The 14189-nt window shown below is 42.2% G+C and overlaps 1 protein-coding gene across 1 annotated transcript; it reads left to right on the forward strand.

The window, feature by feature from the left end:
- The first annotated feature begins 217 nt into the window (after positions 1-217).
- ssrd (Translocon-associated protein subunit delta) lies at positions 218-4237 on the forward strand. Its single transcript, NM_001141872.1, is given in 6 exon segments — positions 218-399; positions 592-710; positions 792-866; positions 1116-1205; positions 3089-3154; positions 3306-4237. Coding segments are annotated over 6 exon segments (504 nt in total). The 5' UTR covers positions 218-350; the 3' UTR covers positions 3411-4237.
- The last annotated feature ends 9952 nt before the right edge of the window (positions 4238-14189 follow it).

Consider the following 14189-nt stretch of genomic DNA (forward strand, 5'->3'; position numbering starts at 1 on the left):
CATCTAAATCTTTTAAGGGGGGGTTAGAAGGATTACTTTATCCTATCCTAGGTATTCCTTAAAGAGGTGGGGTTTAAGGGTTTAAATATAAGTGTACCGTCATGCAGTATGGTTTTGTTTTATTTATTCTTATGGCCTATAATAAAGACATTTCATATATTATCAGTGAGAGGTGACGTGTCAACAGAGTCACGTTCCCATAATGCATCCCGCGGACACAGTACACGTCATTATAGCGCACCGGTCTGAAAGTGTTTTTGTAGGAAGACGTGGCTGTAATTATTGGTGAAATCTCGAAATAACTAGTTCCACAATTCTTAGTCGTGTTAACACATTTTGATAAATCAACCATGATGACCAGAATAGCAGCGTTTTTTTCTCTTATATGCCTGTGCATGGGTAAGTAATTTCAGAGAAATACTTAACGTCAAGGAAATGTAGCTATTAGCTAGCTTGTTAGCATCAGTAGCTAACTAACTGATGAGAATTTGCTAGCGAGTTAACTATATCTTTACAAGTAATGTGTTCATGTTTTGCAATGTTTGATACCATAAATCTCTAATAAAGACGTTTTTGCTGTCTGTTGTTTAGGTGAGAGTTGTTCAGACCCTGTGATTACACCCTCTGCCTACACCACTTCTGATGCTGTCATCTCCTCTGAGTCCGTATTCATCGTGGAGCTCAGCCTGGCCTGTGCCAATGGAGCCCAGGTACTGTACTTATCAAACTCAAGTCTCTCTTTTATTTATATATATATATATATATATAATCTCTTTGTCTTCCTTCAACAGAGTGTGGCTCTGTATGCTGATGTCAATGGAAGACAGTTCCCTGTGACTAGAGGCCAGGATGTTGGCAAGTACCAGGTAATAAATGGCTCTTGTCATACACACATACTGCTGTTTCCCTGACTAAAACAAATATGCTCAATGGAGAATCTCAGTTGAAAATGCTTAATAGTCCAGGACTAGGCATATCGGTGTCCAGGAAACCACCCCTATATGTCCAATACGCACTTATGAAGAGTAACTTGTGTGTTTAGCTATATGACATATGTTCTCTGTTTCTCAGGTGTCCTGGGTTTAGCTATATGACATATGTTCTCTGTTTCTCAGGTGTCCTGGAGCATGCCCCACAAACAGGCCAGCTCTGGTACGTACCAGGTCAAGTTCTTTGATGAGGAGTCCTACAGCTCTCTACGCAAGGTAGGCCCTATAGTGTCTCTCTCTCTCTCTCTCTCACACACACAAGCAAGTGCTGTCTGCATAAGGTAGGTGCATTACCAGGGATTCCGCTGGGAAAATTTGGCGCCGGACAATGAGACCGGAAAGATTTTAATTTACGTTTGAGAAATGTCCATATGGTGTTTAAAATCACATTTAGATTATTGTAATTCATCGTAACAGAATATAAATTAGCCTGTAAAGTTAAAATAATGTAGAACGATGTTCTTATACCAACATGACAGGTTTTATTGAAAAGCAAAACATTAGCCGTTGTCTTCATCCCTGCTATAAATTATAAATGAATATAAAAAAACATTTAGCCTAGAAGAACACATCACCTACACAGTAATAAAACACAACTTCAATATATATTTGTGTAATATAACCTGTCCTATAGGCTATTTGTATAATAACCAAGCTGTTTTCAAATACTATCTAGGCCTATTTATTTTAGCCTCGTCATGATCATTTTAATTAGGCCTAATAAATAACAAAACGCTTCTGTCTACGAACACCAGGGCCCGGGGGTCATGGCTAGAAGGGATCCAGCTTCTGTCATATTAACGTCCGATTTGACTTTTCGTAGCAGGTTAGGAGAACTTATGCAGCGTAGTATGAGAATTAACGAGGCAGGTTAGGAGAATTAGGGAAAGGGTTAGGGTTAATTAAAATAAAAATCGACTTGATCTTAATTTCACAAAATCTGTATCCCCTCCAGCCATGACCGGCCCGCCCCACTGCCCACCCATTCCTGCTGCGATTCAGCACCACAGCAGTGAACACTCGAGGCGGCCACAAAATTAAGAAAATATAAAACTGATGTTGGACAATCAAATTCGTTATGTAAATAGTGTATTCAGACCCCTTCCCTTTTTCCACGTTTTGTTACGTTACAGCCTTAATATAAAATTGATTCATTTTTTTCCCTCAATCTGCACACACTACCCCATAATGACAAAGCGAAAACAGGTTTAGAAATTTTTGCTAATTTATACAAATTTTAAACTATCACATTTTTAAGTATGTATTCATACCATTTACTCATTACTTTGTAGAAGCACTTTTGGCAGCGATTACAGCCTCGAGTCTTCTTGGGTATGACGCTACAAGCTTGGCATCTGTATTTGGGGAGTTTCTCCCATTCTTCTCTGCAGATCCTCTCAAGCTCTGTCAGGTTGGATGGGGAGCGTTGCTGCACAGCTATTTTCAGGTCTCTCCTGACATGTTAGATCGGGTTCAAGTCCAGGCTCTGGCTGGGCTACTCAAGGACATTCAGAGACTTGTCCCCTCAAAGTGAGCTGTTGCTGTTGGAAAGTCAAAACTGTCCAACTCCTTGGAGCAGCTTGATGCACATCAGCCTTGTTACTTTGTCCTCAAGATGGTGCGAGGCCGTCTTAAATGTTTTAGAGAGATAATACCCTGTCGGCGTGCACATGGGAAACAGGGATAATTAACACATTCTTCGCCAATTTGGCCCAGTCCCTTTTATTAGGATCTCACATCTTTTGTGTAAGTAGACATACCCAATACTAATTTCCAAGCAGCTTGAAGATTTATTAGCCTATGACATATTTGCCTTGGAAGTTGGAGCATATCCACTGGTGTTTTACAATAATTAATAACAAGCATTTCACAATGGATTTTTTTTCTTTTCTCTCACGGACAACTTGTCCGGCTACACTTATTTATCGACTTTTCGTATTTCTTTTTTTATAGGCTGAAAGCCCTCATTTACAGGCTAATGGAAACCCTGGTGCATTCATGCTTGTCTGTTTGTGCCCCTGTCATTTGATTAAAGAAATACTGTAGCTTTTAGCCATATGCAAATGTTTGTCTGTTTTTATATTGTTTGTTTAATCCAGGCCCAGAGGAACAACGAGGATGTAGAATCCATCCAGCCCCTTTTCTCTGTCAATGTAGATCACAGGGTGAGTCTGAAGAGCATAACCAATGAATACCGATCACCACTTATGGATGTGTCTTCTACGCACAATACAATTTGAAAATGGGAAACTCCTAGTGTACCTCATTCTCACCTGAGATTCCTTCCTAACAGCGGCTTTGTCTTGTCTATTCTAGGGCGCGTGGAACGGCCCGTGGGTGCCTACTGAGGTTATGGCTGCTCTCATTGGCATCCTGGTGTATTACCTGGCCTTCAGCGCTAAGAGCACTATCCAGGCATAAAGGACCACTGTTCTCTAAGAGCACCATCCAGGCATAAAGGACTACATGTCCCAAGGTTCTCTACAACTGGCTCTCTGAAAGATTTTTGAATGCTGGTGACTTTTCTAACAATCCAACCTGAGCATACCTTTGGCAGAACAACAATATGCCACCATCCATTTTGAGATAAGGAACTAGAACAATTTGTTTTGTAATTATTTTTTATTTTCAACGCAGACTGATTATTTTCCATCAATTCCTAGAAGAAGCCATTGTTTTGTCAACCAAAAATAAATAATGTATACCTCAATCGAACCCAATGTACCCCACTAACTGAATGCAGTAATTTTGTGTTCAAAAGTAAACCCAAGTTTTGAAAGTGAAAGGAGTGTTTCTATATACCAGTGCTGACTTCCTTCCACAGCCTCATGCTTATTGCTTATCTACCGGTGGACTTAACCACTGAAAGACAAGAATATCTGTCCATCAGTTCATGGTCTTTCTTGTAAAGGACTTATGTGTTGTGTGATATCTGTACTAATACTAAACACTCTAAAATAAGTGGTTCTGTACTTACAGGGGTCTGAGTAGAAGTGCTGATCTAGCATTAGGTCCCCTCGGTCTTATTATGCTCTGAAAGGCAAAACTGATCCCAGATCAGCAATTATACGCTGAGACACTTTGTGAATACCAACCCTGGTGTGCAAGAGTCTAAAGCCGCTGTGAACTTTGTAGTGGCTGACTGATCTAAATGTAACTTGTTGCACTGGCTGGCTGATGAGGCCAAATATTTCAGGATTGGTGATTATTTGTTGCTCGGTGGTCAAATTAATAAATGGTTAGATTTTTATCCTTGTGTGTCTTTCTCCCAGTGTGTGTGAGGCATGTTCTACAGCACCCATAATGCAATACTGTCTATTGCATTATGGGTACTGCAGTACATCATGCTACAGTCTGTGATGTGACATCAGCTGCTTCATACATTCATTACCATGGCTGGATTATAGACTGGGTATGCAGGATGCCCCCCTCTAATTTCGCTCGAATGTTTGTCACTTGGAATGAGGCATTACAAAATATGTAAAATTGTAGGTAGTGAGCTTCAAAATGCCAACATTGTCTGTCTTAACAGTCAAGGGGTGGGGGGGTGGGTTTGTGAAATTGGATGCCTGTTATACTGTATAGGTTTTCAGTTGAGACCTGTCATTTAGGACAGGTGGGCAGAGCCACCTGTTTTGAGCCCCACATTTTTAGCAACAAAATATTTAAGGACTTGCCTGTTATTTTGGCATTAATACGTGTCACATGCCAGTTTGCAAACAATGTAAAAAAATAGTTTTTTTATCATTGAGTTAATAAAGCTGCATACAAACATGGTCTTTTTTGTTTTCTGGAGTAAGGCAGCTCCAAAATGCAGGTCTTTCAACCTAGCTAATTGCTTTCTGTGGTGGTGGGGCGAGTCGGCAAAAAATAGGGGCATTGCGCTGTGACTGGCTCAGTGTTCTGTCACTCATAGGGACACTACGTCATTGCCAAGTTTATGTCCTTAAGGGTAGACGTCCAAAATGTCAGCCCTTTGATTCCTGCCATAGAGTTATATTACGAGTGCCCTTCCAATAAGGCTCAAGGTCATTGGCCACAGATAAAATGACATCAAATCATGTTATATGTACAGTAGCTTTGATTTGACTGATCATGTCATCATCTTACTTTTAAAGTCTTAGTTAGCAGTCATCATCATGAATGAAGTCGACAATCTACTGGCAAATCCTTTTTAATCCTTGATCATATGAAGGGAAATAATGAAGAGAAATTATAGATAAAATGTATCGGTGCTCATCGGCCATTGGACATAAACATTACACAAGTTGGAAATCGCAAATTCAACAATAAGTTGTTTGGAAAGAATCAGTGTCTAACTGCAAGCATTGCAAAGTAGCCTGCCATTCAATGGAGTGGCTGTGTGTTTTTTTCCCCCCGAGTTCCCACAATAAATCCAGAGAACGCCAGACTTTGATGACAGTTTGATGACAAAACCGCCACGCCACCTTCATGTTTAAGTGAGCACATAACAAGCCAAGGTGAGTCCAAGCTCTTCTATGCTACTGCATAAATTATGTAATATGCAAGGGAGATATGTATACTGTAGCTAAGAAAGTAATACTAAGTGTATGTTGTGTAGTAAGCTGTTAGACAATTTTGACTTCACAGGCCCATCTAGCGGAAACCGCTCAGCTCTGCCTCCAGGACAAGATTCATCCCAATAAACAGCAGCCTGCTCTTGACTCGCCACTATGTTTCCAATGTACTCACAACATCCTTTCTACTTGAACTATGGAGATACATTCTGAAAAAAACACAAGTAGATATCGTTATTAGCAACCATATTAACTATTTTCTTTTCTCTCTCCTTTCACATTTGTTTGTGTGGTATTATGGGGTAAACATATCCGTAAATCCCTGCATCACATGATGCCTACTGCTGTAAACAGTGTCACATGCATGACTTTAAAGAGCCTGAGACCTCTATCGAAACCCTGATGGTCCCCCAAGTGGACATATGCTCTATATAGTGATCTACTTTTGACCAGAGTCCTAGGGGTCCCCCCCCCCCGTCCTTTTGCCATCAGAACAGCCTCAATTCGTTGGGGCATGGACTCTACGAGATGTCGAAAGCGTTCCACAGGGATGTTGGCACATGTTGACTCCATTGCTTCCCACAGTTGTGTCAAGTTGGCTGGATGTCCTTTGGGTGGCTGACCATTCTTGATACACACGGAAACTGCAGTGTTGCAATTCATGACACAAACAGGTGCGCCTGGCACCTACTACCATACCCTGTTCAAAAGGCACTTAAATATTTTGTCTTGCCCATTAACCTTCTGAATGGAACACATACACAATCCATGTCTCAAGGCTTAACAATCCTTCTTTAACCTGTCTCCTCCCCTTCATCTACACTGATTGAAGTGGATTTAACAAGTGTTACAACCTGGCTCAATATTGTAACAAATAATGGGAAACCACACACTGAGTAAAGGAATAACAAAATGAATTTATTCCATAAATAAAGTAAACACTCAACAATAATCAGATGAGGCATAAAGGTCAGTAAATGAGTTGTCAACTACCAACGCCACAAAGAAACAATCAAAGGTATGCATGGAGAGAGGAATCTCCTGTAGAATGGGGAAACAGTGGCTTTATGCCACAGCTGAGCTTTCACAGTTGTGCCCCATAGGCACTGATGACCCTCCCAGCTCCGCCCACCTCTCCTACTCCGCCCACCAATCTCCTGCAGGAAGTAAGCATAGCAAAACCCAGTAGAAAGAGCAGGGAGGGGCAATGAAGTCAATCATTTTTTATTTAACCTTTATTTTAACAGGGAAGACATATTGAGACCTAGGTCTCTTTTTCAAATGTGCCCTGTACATAAATATACATATTATAAAAATATATGTATTTACTCACATACAAAAGCAGATTTACCTAGTTCAGTTTATGAAGGAGGGCCTTGTAAACAAAAAGGGAGTAATGTAGAGATCTACTGGTCTTTAGCAAAGTCCACCGAACCTTTTGATACGAGATACAGTATCAAAACTGTCACCTATAACAAAATGAAGGGCACTATGGTAGATGGCATCCAAAGGTTTAAGAGTAGTAGGTAATACAGTGTATATCATGTTACCTGAACTAAAGTACAGTCGTGGCCAAAAGTTTTGAGAATGACACAAATATTAATTTCACAAAGTCCGCTGCCTCAGTTTGTATGATGGCAATTTGCATATACTCCAGAATGTTATGAAGCGTGATCAGATGAATTGCAATTCATTGCAAAGTCCCTCTTTGCCATTCAAATGAACTGAATCCCCAAAAAACATTTCCACTGCATTTCAGCCCTGCCACAAAAGGACCAGCTGACATCATGTCAGTGATTCTCTCGTTAACACAGGCGTGAGTGTTGACGAGGACAAGGTTGGAGATCACTCTGTCATGCTGATTGAGTTCGAATAACAGACTGGAAGCTTCAAAAGGAGGGTGGTGGTTGGAATCATTGTTCTTCCTCTGACAACCATGGTTACCTGCAAGGAAACACGCGCCATCATCATTGCTTTGCACAAAAAGGGATTCATAGGCAAGGATATTGCTGCCAGTAAGATTGCACCTAAATCAACCATTTATTGGATCATCAAGAACTTCAAGGAGAGCGGTTCAATTGTTGTGAAGAAGGCTTCAGGGCGCCCAAGAAAGTCCAGCAAGTGCCAGGATCGTCTCCTAAAGTTGATTCAGCTGCGGGATCGGGGCACCACCAGTACAGAGCTTGCTCAGGAATGGCAGCAGGCAGGTGTGAGTGCATCTGCATGCACAGTGAGGCGAAGACTTTTGGATGATAGCATGGTGTGAAGAAGGGCAGCAAAGAAGCCACTTTTCTCCAGGAAAATCTTCAGGGACAGACTGATATTCTGCAAAAGGTGCAGGGATTGGACTTCTGAGGACTGGGGTAAAGTCATTTTCTCTGATGAATCCCCTTTCCGATTTTTTGGGGCATCCGGAAAAAAGCTTGTCCGGAGAAGACAAGGTGAGCGCTACCGTCAGTCCTGTGTCATGCCAACAGTAAAGCATCCTGAGACCATTCATGTGTGGGGTTGCTTCTCAGCCAAGGGAGTGGACTCACTCACAATTTGGCCTAAGAACACAGCCATGAATAATGAATGGTACCAACACATCCTCCGAGAGCAACTTCTCCCCACCATCCAGGAACAGTTTGGTGACGAACAATGCCTTTTCCAGCATGATGGAGCACCTTGCCATAAGGCAAAAGTGATAACTAAGTGGCTCGGGGGAACAAAACATCGATATTTTGGGTCCATGGCCAGGAAACTTCCCAGACCTTAATCCCATTGAGAACTTGTGGTCAATCCTCAAGAGGCGGGTGGACAAACAAAAACCCACAAATTCTGACAAACTCCAAGCATTGATTATGCAAGAATGGGCTGCCAGCAGTCAGAATGTGGCCCAGAAGTTAAATTGACAGCATGCCAGGGTGGATTGCAGAGATCTTGAAAAGAAGGGTCAACACTGCAAATATTGCCTCTTTGCATCAACTTCATGTAATTGTCAATAAAAGCCTTTGACACTTATGAAATGCTTGTAATTATACTTCAGTATTCCATAGTAACATCTGACAAAAATATCTAAAGACACTGAAGCAGCAAACTTTGTGGAAATTAATATTTGTGTCATTCTCAAAACGTTTGGTCACGACTGTAGATTATTTACTTATCACTGATCTTCACAAAATATTCCATAATGTCAATGTGAAAAGAAAAATTCTACAAATTAATACAAATGAAATAACTCAAATACACTGAGTGGACAAATCATTAATAAGAGTTTCATTCTACAAGCTGTTGAAAGTGTTCCATAGGGATGCTGGGCCACGTTGACTCCAATGCTCCCCACAGTTGTGTCAAGTTGGCTGGATTTCGTTTGGGTGGTGGACCATTCTTGATACACACGGGAAAGTGTTGAGCGTGAAAAACTCAGCAGCGTTGCAGTGCTTGACACAAACCAGTGCTCCTGACACCTACTACCATAGGCACATAAACATTCAAAGGCAGATAAATATTTGACCTTGCCCATTCAATAATGAGCAAATATTGCACAATGCAGGTGTGCAAAGCTCTTATGAGATTTACCCAAGAAGACTCACAGCTGTAATCGCTGCCAAAGGAGTTTCTAACATGTATTGACACAGGGGGTGAATACTTATCTAATCAAGGTGAATTAGTGTTTATTTTTCAATAATCATAATTTTCTGGGGCATTTTACTTCTACATAGTATTTTGTGTAGATTGTTGACAAAAAATTACAATGAAATCAATTTTAATCCCACTTTGTAACATAATAAAATGTGAAGAAATCCAAGGGGGGTGTAGACTTTTCTTTAGGCACTGTATATATATATATATATACACACACACACACACACACACACACACACACACACACACACACACACACACACACACACACACACACACACACACACACACACACACACACACACACACACACACACACACACACACACACACACACACACACACACACACACACACACACACAAATGGTTTCATTAAACGTTTTTTCCCCATCACCAATTAGCAGTACTCTCAACTGGACAGTGTGTGGCAGCTGTGTGCTGCATGTCTTTTGTTCACACCATTATAATGAAACAGTGTTGCTACACACTCTCTCCAGCTGAAAAACCATCACTTTATATCTATATATAGGTCCCTCTACGGGTTATCTAAGATTGTCACAGGAACCAATACATTTAAAGCTATATAATAGCAATACAATGCTGAACAAACATTTCACCCTAAGTTTTATCATTAAACTTTTGTGTGTTCTATGTTATTCCATTCAGACTTTTCCTTAATTCATGACCCATTGTGAATATTTCATATGCCTCTATGGCAGTAGCAGTGTCTGGCCTCTATACAGTAGCAGTGTCTGGCCTCTATACAGTAGCAGTGTCTGGCCTCTATACAGTAGCTGTGTCTGGCCTCTATGGCAGTGTCTGGCCTCTATACAGTAGCAGTGTCTGGCCTCTATACAGTAGCAGTGTCTGGACTCTATGGCAGTGTCTGGCCTCTATACAGTAGCAGTGTCTGGCCTCTATACAGTAGCAGTGTCTGGCCTCTATACAGTAGCAGTGTCTGGCCTCTATACATTAGCAGTGTCTGGCCTCTATACAGTAGCAGTGTCTGGCCTCTATACAGTAGCAGTGTCTGGCCTCTATACAGTAGCAGTGTCTGTCCTCTATACAGTAGCAGTGTCTGGCCTCTATACAGTAGCAGTGTCTGTCCTCTATACAGTAGCAGTGTCTGGCCTCTATACAGTAGCAGTGTCTGGCCTCTATGGCAGTGTCTGGCCTCTATACAGTAGCAGTGTCTGGCCTCTATACAGTAGCAGTGTCTGTCCTCTATACAGTAGCAGTGTCTGTCCTCTATACAGTAGCAGTGTCTGGCCTCTATACAGTAGCAGTGTCTGGCCTCTATACAGTAGCAGTGTCTGGCCTCTATACAGTAGCAGTGTCTGTCCTCTATACAGTAGCAGTGTCTGGCCTCTATACAGTAGCAGTGTCTGGCCTCTATACAGTAGCAGTGTCTGTCCTCTATACAGTAGCAGTGTCTGGCCTCTATACAGTAGCAGTGTCTGGCCTCTATGGCAGTGTCTGGCCTCTATACAGTAGCAGTGTCTGTCCTCTATACAGTAGCAGTGTCTGGCCTCTATACAGTAGCAGTGTCTGGCCTCTATACAGTAGCAGTGTCTGGCCTCTATACAGTAGCAGTGTCTGGCCTCTATACAGTAGCAGTGTCTGGCCTCTATACAGTAGCAGTGTCTGGCCTCTATACAGTAGCAGTGTCTGCGGCTGGCCTCTATACAGTAGCAGTGTCTGGCCTCTATACAGTAGCAGTGTCTGGCCTCTATACAGTAGCAGTGTCTGGCCTCTATACAGTAGCAGTGTCTGGCCTCTATACAGTAGCAGTGTCTGGTCTAGGCTTATCTATGGATTTAAAGGATATTTATGTGCCTTTGAATGTTTATGTGCCTATGGTAGAAGGTGTCAGGAGCACTGGTTTGTGTCAAGCACTGCAACGCTGCTGAGTGGATCAAGAGATGTACTGTAAATAAATGGAATGAACAAATAAACTGGGACCAAACCTGAGACTGACACATACAGTACGTACTGATATGGCTAACCCTTCCTTTCTTCCTCCCTGCTCTCTGTCTAACGGCCCTCCCTGCATTGCTAGGCCCTCTTGGACTAACATCACCTGTCTAAATGCCCTCCCTGTGTTGCTAGGCCCTCTTGGACTAACACCACCTGTCTAACGGCCCTCCCTGTGTTGCTAGGCCCTCTTGGACTAACACTACCTATCTAACGGCCCTCCCTGTGTTGCTAGGCCCTCTTGGACTAACACTACCTATCTAACGGCCCTCCCTGTGTTGCTAGGCCCTCTTGGACTAACACTACCTATCTAACGGCCCTCCCTGTGTTGCTAGGCCCTCTTGGACTAACACTACCTATCTAACGGCCCTCCCTGTGTTGCTAGGCCCTCTTGGACTAACACTACCTATCTAACGGCCCTCCCTGTGTTGCTAGGCCCTCTTGGACTAACACTACCTATCTAACGGCCCTCCCTGTGTTGCTAGGCCCTCTTGGACTAACACTACCTATCTAACGGCCCTCCCTGTGTTGCTAGGCCCTCTTGGACTAACACTACCTATCTAACGGCCCTCCCTGTGTTGCTAGGCCCTCTTGGACTAACACTACCTATATAGGGAATAGTAGGGAATAGTAGTGGACACGTCAGCAACCCAGAGTGAACAGTTGGTTGAACTGATGTCATTACTGGTTGAAATATGGTCAAAATTACATCATTACTGGTTGAAATATGGTTGAACTTGTGTCATTGCAACCAGTTTTGTCCACTGGGAAAGGTTTAAATGTTGACGTACAGGAATAGTTTTCTTTGTTTCTTTATTAGTTGTACAATATATCAACACAGTACTTTCATGAGACTAGATGTAAATAGATACATTAGTTATAATTGTTCTGCCTACCTAGAGGTTACAATTTCTTCACACGAATAAGAGATTTAACAGAAGGGGGGAAACATCCAGCAGCAATTGACTGGATAACATCATCATTGTTGAAAAGAAAAATCCCATCTGTTTTAGTTGTTTGAGTGTGGGGTAACAGTATTAGTTCATGTAGTGGACTGTGTCCTGTGAATGATTACACATTCCTCATGATCGATGAAACATACAGCAGCCCATTACTTTTATCAACATTTCTTCAGTCCACTGATAGTTGTTGAAAAGAAAGTCAGCCAGAGGGTCTGTCTGCTAGCCCATCTCTGGCTCCGTAAGTAGGATTTAGAGTGTGGAGTTAGGATTTAGAGTGTGGAGTTAGGATTTAGAGTGTGGGGTTAGGATTTAGAGTGTGAGGTTAGGATTTAGAGTGTGGGGTTAGGATTTGGAGTGTGGAGTTAGGATTTAGAGTGTGGGGTTTGGGAAACCCTGAATTAAAGTATGGGGTAATTGGGTTGTAGTGTACTGTTGTGTAGCAGCGTGTCTGTTCTCTGTCTGGAGGTGTAAAACAGGCTCTGCTCCGGAGGCCTCCATACACACGCAAACGCGCACACACACACACACACACACACACACACACACACACACACACACACACACACACACACACACACACACACACACACACACACACACACACACACACACACACACACACACACACACACACACACACACACACACACACACACACACACACACACACACACACACACACACACACACAGCCAGGCTGGGGCTCTGCGCCACAGACAACGTAGGAGTGGAAACTGGCGTCACGTAAATTAATCTCACATGAAGTAGTAGCTACCGGTCCCTAGCGACTGTTTTCTACCACAGACAGACACGCAGACAGACAGACAGAGCGAGAAAGACAGAGACAGACAGGCAGACAGGCAGACAGACAGACAGAGAGAGAAAAAGACAGACAGAAAGACAGAGACAGACAGAAAGAGAGAAAAAAGACAGAGACAGACAGGCAGACAGAGAGAGAGAGAGAAAAATAGAGAGACAGACAGACAGACAGGTAGGCAGACAGACAGTAGCCTTTGTTGAGGCCCTTCAGTTTGGAGGAGGGTTTCGTTGCTGAAGAGCTAAACATAACAGTTTAATAAGCCATCAACCGTTATAGAGTTATGTTAGACATATATTTTGTTTGATACAGTACAGTACCACCTGTGGCTGAACAGCACACACTGGTATGTTACTGAGAATAATGGATGGTTCTTCTGCTGTAACGCTCACCATTGATCTACGGGAATTGTTTTACAGTATGTCTCTGACAGTAGGCCTAATAGGGTCCCATATGGCACCCTATTCCCTATAATAGGGCTCTGATCAAAAGTAGTGCACTTCAAAGGGAATAGCCACTGGGCACAGACGTCAATTCAACATTTTCATTTACATTTGGTTGAGTTCAGATTTGGTGAATTCAACTTGAAATCAACCAAACATTTCACCATGTCATTAGATTTAGGTTCAAAGTTTAGTGAAAAAAAGACGAAGTGCCCTTACGTTGATGACTTTATGCAAATCCAATCAGTTTTCCATGTTGATTCAATGTCATCACATAGATGTTTGTGGTTGAAGTTATGTGGAAACAATGTTGATTCTACCAGGTTATGCCCAGTGGGCTCCTAGTAAATCATCTGAGAGTTGCTCTGTCTTTCGCACCCCCTGGTCACAGCACCATGACACAGCAGTTATGTTTTTAAACACATTTCAAAAGACTCAGACATGCTAACATACTATATTTCAGTGTCTGTGAACTGCAACTGTAAAGTGCGCAAGAGCAGGTATTTTTCTGAGACCTATGTTTCCCATAAAACATGGAAAAGAACCACAAAAGAAAGAAAAGAGCGCTCATAAAAAGAAATCACTTGTTTCTCTCTGGCTCACATTGTCACGTTCTTGAAAATGATTGGACCAAGGCGCTGTGTGAGTATAGTTCCACATATTTATTTAAGTGAAACTAACAAAACAAAACAACAAAACTTACAAAGACCGTGAGGATGTAGTGCCCAAACACACTAACAATCAATCAATATCCCACAAAATGCAGGTGGGGAAATAACTACTTAAATATGATCCCCAATCAGAGGCAACGATAAACAGCTGCCTCTAATTGGGAAC

This window comes from Salmo salar, chromosome ssa15 (genome assembly GCF_905237065.1).
Source record: "Salmo salar chromosome ssa15, Ssal_v3.1, whole genome shotgun sequence".
In the NCBI taxonomy this organism is placed as follows: Eukaryota; Metazoa; Chordata; class Actinopteri; order Salmoniformes; family Salmonidae; genus Salmo; species Salmo salar.